At 45.6% G+C, this 5,451-nt stretch overlaps 1 protein-coding gene across 1 annotated transcript; it reads left to right on the forward strand.

Moving 5' to 3' along the window:
* The first annotated feature begins 244 nt into the window (after positions 1–244).
* On the forward strand, positions 245–5,089 carry LOC123042122 (exopolygalacturonase). The gene is made up of 7 exons (XM_044464643.1): positions 245–513; positions 597–782; positions 2,092–2,154; positions 3,178–3,443; positions 3,558–3,695; positions 3,779–3,955; positions 4,068–5,089. Exons 4-7 carry the CDS (start codon positions 3,249–3,251, stop codon positions 4,803–4,805), a joined length of 1,248 nt encoding a protein of 415 aa, XP_044320578.1. The 5' UTR covers positions 245–513; positions 597–782; positions 2,092–2,154; positions 3,178–3,248; the 3' UTR covers positions 4,806–5,089.
* Positions 5,090–5,451: the final 362 nt, after the last annotated feature.

Consider the following 5,451-nt stretch of genomic DNA (forward strand, 5'->3'; position numbering starts at 1 on the left):
AAGAAATGTTCATGATTTTCAAAAATTGTTCATGATCTTACGAAAATGAGAGTGATAGTGTATCTCGGTGATGCAGCAAAATGTGGTCATGGCTTTTTAAGATTATGATTTTTTTTTTCTTCCGTTGCAACACATGTGCAGTTTTGCTAGTTTGATTAAAATTTTGTGGAGCAGTCAATTCCGTTTTCTGAAAAAATAATCGTGGAGCAGTCATTCTGCCGGAAAAAAACCGAGTAGATACCCTCCGCCTCCTCCCCGTGTCTCCTCCCGTGATCCCCTTCCCCTTCCCGCCGGCCGCCGCGCCGCCTCCCGCAGCTCACAGCACGCCGCTACCCCAGACAACGGGCTCGATGCTTCCCCCATATCCAGTGCCGCCACCCCCATCCGCTGCTCAGATTTCAGACTTTCAGTCGTCAAGCCGTACCTCGCAGGTAACCGCCGGTCAGCTCGATCATGGCAACCGCCGAACGTGCAGCAAGTCGGGGTGGTTATCTCCCCCACCAGTACAAAGAGGTACTGCGAACTCCTGCCTCATGTCCTCCTCACTTGCCTCCTTTTGTTTTTCTTCTCATCTCGCCTCCCGTACCTTCCTCGAGTCCGCCGGCCGGAGCCCGCCGACCTGCCTTACCCTTGCCGTGGGCGAGGCACGCGCAGCTCTCTGGATTGGATTCGCACAACACTCGCGGCGCCCGACGCCAACTCCATTGCCGCCGGCGCCCGACGGACTCCAAGCTGAGCTGATCCAGCGCCGTGCTGCTCCCGGTTCCGCACGGTGCCGCGTGGTAAGTGGAGATCCGATCATTTTAATTTCTTGATCTGCAGCAACCAATACATTCTCTTCACAAGAAAGAGCAGAAATGTATATCCTGAACTGCAAACATTTAAGTACAAAATATGGTTTTATTTGTGGCGCAAATCTGGCCTCTCGTGCTCACTTTATGAACCGTGATGAAAAATAGTACTCGTTCACTAGAGAGCTAAATATCAGTCAAGATACCTGTGAAACAAGATGTTAAAGACTTCCAGTATCTGAAACATCGAGCTGAGCTGCTGTTGCATTCTTTACTCTGTTAATTGTCTGAATGCAGAGAGACAAACACACGAGAAAAGTAAGAGGCTAATGGTCGAATCCTACAGATATCATATTCAGGTCGACCACAATCACAGCATAATGAATTTGCCACAACTTATTACTCCCTCTGTTCACAAATATACAATGTTTTGGATATTTCAATATAGAATATATACGGACTGAAATTAGTGAACAAACACACTAAACGTGTCTATATACATCCGATTCATAAAAAAGTTAGAATATCTTATATTTGTGAATGGAGGAAGTAATATAATTTTTTGCAAATAAAGTTTGCATAAGAGCTAAGGGGCGTACTGTACTGTGAGACCCACCTCTTCTGCATCGTTTTGATACAGAGATGCCACAATAACATGAACTTGGTCAGTGTTATAATGATTAGCAGCTAGAAACTCAGCAGCTGGCCGCATTCTTCCAGCTCTAGGAAATTAAACCTTTGGTCCTACTTTCCCCATGCTGCCATTGATTTCACATTCGGTTACTCTTCCTATCTTTTTAGACATGTCTCAGTGGCATTAGGATCTCCAAGGGGTGCACTAGCTATATAAGTCAAGGAATCGATTATCATATCTAATGTAGGAGTATCATCTGCTCCTATTTGTAAAGGAAGGTGTCATATGTTTCAGAAAAAGTATATCAAATTAAGCTTGTCTTTAAAAGCATGAATTGGTGAGGGGTGCTAAAAGGCAAGGTAGATCTGTATCTTTTATATTAAATGCATTACGCGGGTCATATATGTTAATTAAGGTATGTTTATATGTTCGTAAAATAGCTGCTAAATATTAATGCCAGAACAGCGAGGTTAAAACATAATCCACTAATAATAGATATAAATCATACTCAGATCGATATGCCTAAATGATAAAGAAGAGTATGCTTTAAATTTGAGTGATTCAGATCGATATGTTAATAATATTATTAGCATGGGCTTGTAAATGAGTATTGAGGACTTTGCCTAAGTGGTATTCTAATCTTCCTAATTCTCTTTGGGGTAGCAGGGCAAGGTTGAGGTGTGCATGGTCATATTCATCCTATTCTGCATGAGCCAGTCCTCCAAAAAGGTGAGTGCAAGATCTCTTGTGGTTTTTGCTGCCAGTCATAGAAAACAAAATATATGTGCATTATCCTCAACCACTGCTATATCATAATTTGTGACAATAAAATGGCCAACACAGTTAGCACACTCAAGAAATTATGCAACAACTTAATCAAGTAATCTGCCAATTGATTCCCTGGTCATGGAGTGCTACATAGATAATCAAACCAGGGTCCAATGCATCAGTTTGCTATTATGTTTCCCTTGCTGACTATGCAGTAAGTTGTAGCATATCACTACGTGAAATTACGCTACACTGCTACAAGGGATGATGACTAACATATTATGTTTCTACTTTATGCACAAGAGATGATAAAGCTTCTCTTGAAATGCTAGCATATAAGGCAATCGAATATTGGGCTTCAGACTCGCATGCAGCTAGGAATATCAAAGAGGAATTGACTTGACATTGTTGCTTTGGCTGAGATAGGAACTAGGAAGCATGCAGCTTGGATTGGAGCAGAAAAACATAGTAAAGTGTGGTTGCATCCAAATAGTATGTTTCCAACACGTGGGTATAAAGAGTAGTATTACTTTGTTGATTAAATTACTTGCACAGTATGTTTCCAAAAATTTGGATTATTATCTTACAGTTTCGTTGGTTGTGAGGGTGTATGTTGATCGTAAGAGGGGTAGAAGTTAAATATAATCTACGCAAATTCGGATTATGACTTTATATTTCACAACAGGTTTGTATTCTAAGGCAACTCATGGACATTCAACTAGTCTTCTCAATTAATTATATAAAAAAATCGAGTCTTCTCAATTTCTTAGAATTTTTTAGATCTCCCATCCAATTGAGAATAGAGTATGATCCTTAATTTATTTATTGTAGGTTTGATCAATCTATTGAGTTTTAAGGAGTAATTTCGCAATTGAGATGATATCACTATGAATAACAATTTACAGTTTCATTGTCGGTGTCGTGAACTTTATGTGCTAAATTGTTGCATTAGAGAAAACAATTGACTCCGCATGCCCATGTCAGGAGGAATCCTGGCTCCATCACTGCATCGCTGAGGTCACGGGTGAGGAGCTAGCTAGCTAGCTAAGTCGATCATGGAGGTATGGCCGCCGCTGCTGGTTGTCATCCTCACGCTCTGTGTTGTCTCTCTCTGCTGCGGCCTTGAGGCCGTGGCGGAGAACGTGACTGTGGCACAACTACTCCCGATGCCGTCGTACCACAGGGGTTTGGCTACCTACAATGCCAAGAACTTCGGCGCTGAAGGCAACGGCACCAACGACGATACCAAAGTACGTATCTAGTTCCTCAATAGATTGCTTGGTTAGTGTTCTAATTTGTTTCTTTCTTTATTGCCGCGTTCGATCTATGTTGTAATCGATCGCTACCTTGGTGTTGCTGTGCAGGCGTTGATGGCAGCATGGAAGGCAGCGTGTGGGGCATCCGGCAAGGTGACGCTGTTGATCCCGCCGGGGACATACTACATCGGGCCGACACAGTTCCATGGTCCCTGCAAAGCCTCCACCATCACCTTCTTGCTGCAGGCAAGCAGTTGTGCTGTTATAATATTGCAGTGCAAGTACGACACGAGAGGGACAAAGGGGAGTCATTTTATATGGTTGTGCAGGGGACGCTCAAGGCGGCGACGGATCTGAAGCGTTTTGGCAAAGACTGGATCGAGTTCGGGTGGGTGAAAGACCTCACCGTTGCCGGACAGAACAATGCCATCATCAATGGCCAGGGTGCCGCCTCCTGGCCGTTCAACATGTGTCCCATCCGAAAGGACTGCAAAGTCCTCCCCACGGTGAGTATCATCCGATTTCGTTACATATGCACGGAATTCCATCTTGCACTCAATCACTTCACCGGCAGGCACTAAGTGTCATGATCGAAATGTCTAAATGGATGGAATGCAGAGCGTGCTGTTCGTCAACAACCAGAACACGGTGGTGCGCGACATCACGTCGGTGAACAGCAAGTTCTTCCACATCGCACTGCTGCAGAATAAGAATATTAAGTTGATCAACATCCAGATCAACGCGCCCGAGAACAGCCCAAACACGGACGGCATCCACATCGAGCGAAGCACGGGTGTGGTGATTTCCGACACCCGTATCAGCACAGGAGATGACTGCATCTCCATCGGCCAGGGGAGCAACAACATCGACATCGCCCGCGTCCACTGCGGCCCGGGGCACGGCATGAGCGTCGGCAGCCTTGGACGGTACGTGGGCGAGGGCGACGTCACCCGCGTCCATGTCAGGGACATGACCTTCGTGGGCACCATGAACGGCGTCCGGATCAAGACGTGGGAGAACTCCCCTACCAAGAGCCTGGCCGCGCACATGCTGTTCGAGAACATGGTGATGAAGGACGTGCAGAACCCCATCATCATCGACCAGAAGTATTGCCCTTACTACGACTGCGAGCACAAGCACGTCTCCGGGGTCACCCTCAAGGACATCACGTTCAAGAACATCAAGGGGACGTCGTCGATGCCGGTGGCCGTGCTGCTCCGGTGCGGCGTGCCGTGCCAGGGCGTCGTGCTGCAGGACGTGGACCTGAAGTACATGGGAGAGGGAGGGTCCTCGTCAAAGTGCGAGAACGCCATGGCCACGTACGTTGGCTACCAGCACCCAGAGCCATGCGCCTAGTCGGCCAGTTTGATTCTGGTGGATGCTGGTGCGACCTTAATTTAGTTCTCCTTTTCTTCTTCTTCTAATCTAATTAATCAATGTTTCCTAGACGAATTTGTTGTTTCCTGTTGCTTAGAATGTTTTGTGTGTGTGCGGCATTAGGGAGCTGCCAATTGCTGGCATCTACGGAGTACTGTACTTGCCTAGTTGCTCAATCAGTGAACCCGATCGTCTGACAAGTGGTCTCTGTGCTTATGTGGACGATCAGTGTGCTTATGTTGACCAGTGTGCTCTGTGCTCGAAGGTTTGAGGTTGGCTAAGTCGGACTTGGCCACGCCAAGTCAACATATGTGTGTAACTTGTATACCACTTTCAACCACAATGCATAGAGAGAAGAGCATGCCACTGATGATCCAGCATATCTGGGTACATTAAAAAGGATGGAAGATGCAGTGATCGAACAGAAAAGTTAATAAAGACACTGGAGTATTGTATACTGTAGTTATCTGATACGTATACAACCCAATGCTGGAGGTTTTATCATTACTACTTGGGATTACAAAGCCGACTGTTTGTAGCAGAAACAAAACAGTACCGAGAACACAGGGAATGCCTTTTCTGTAATCCCAAGACATATGCTAATTATCTGCGCATTGGAATTACA

This window comes from Triticum aestivum, chromosome 2B (assembly GCF_018294505.1).
Source record: "Triticum aestivum cultivar Chinese Spring chromosome 2B, IWGSC CS RefSeq v2.1, whole genome shotgun sequence".
Classification (NCBI taxonomy): domain Eukaryota; kingdom Viridiplantae; phylum Streptophyta; class Magnoliopsida; order Poales; family Poaceae; genus Triticum; species Triticum aestivum.

Bases quoted from the DNA above. Each gene is read 5' to 3' on its own strand.
- LOC123042122 (XM_044464643.1), top strand. From the start codon at position 3,249: ATGGAGGTATGGCCGCCGCTGCTGGTTGTCATCCTCACGCTCTGTGTT. The intron at 3,444-3,557 runs GTACGTATCTAG...GTTGCTGTGCAG, and splicing joins GCACCAACGACGATACCAAA to GCGTTGATGGCAGCATGGAA. The intron at 3,696-3,778 runs GCAAGCAGTTGT...ATGGTTGTGCAG, and splicing joins CCATCACCTTCTTGCTGCAG to GGGACGCTCAAGGCGGCGAC.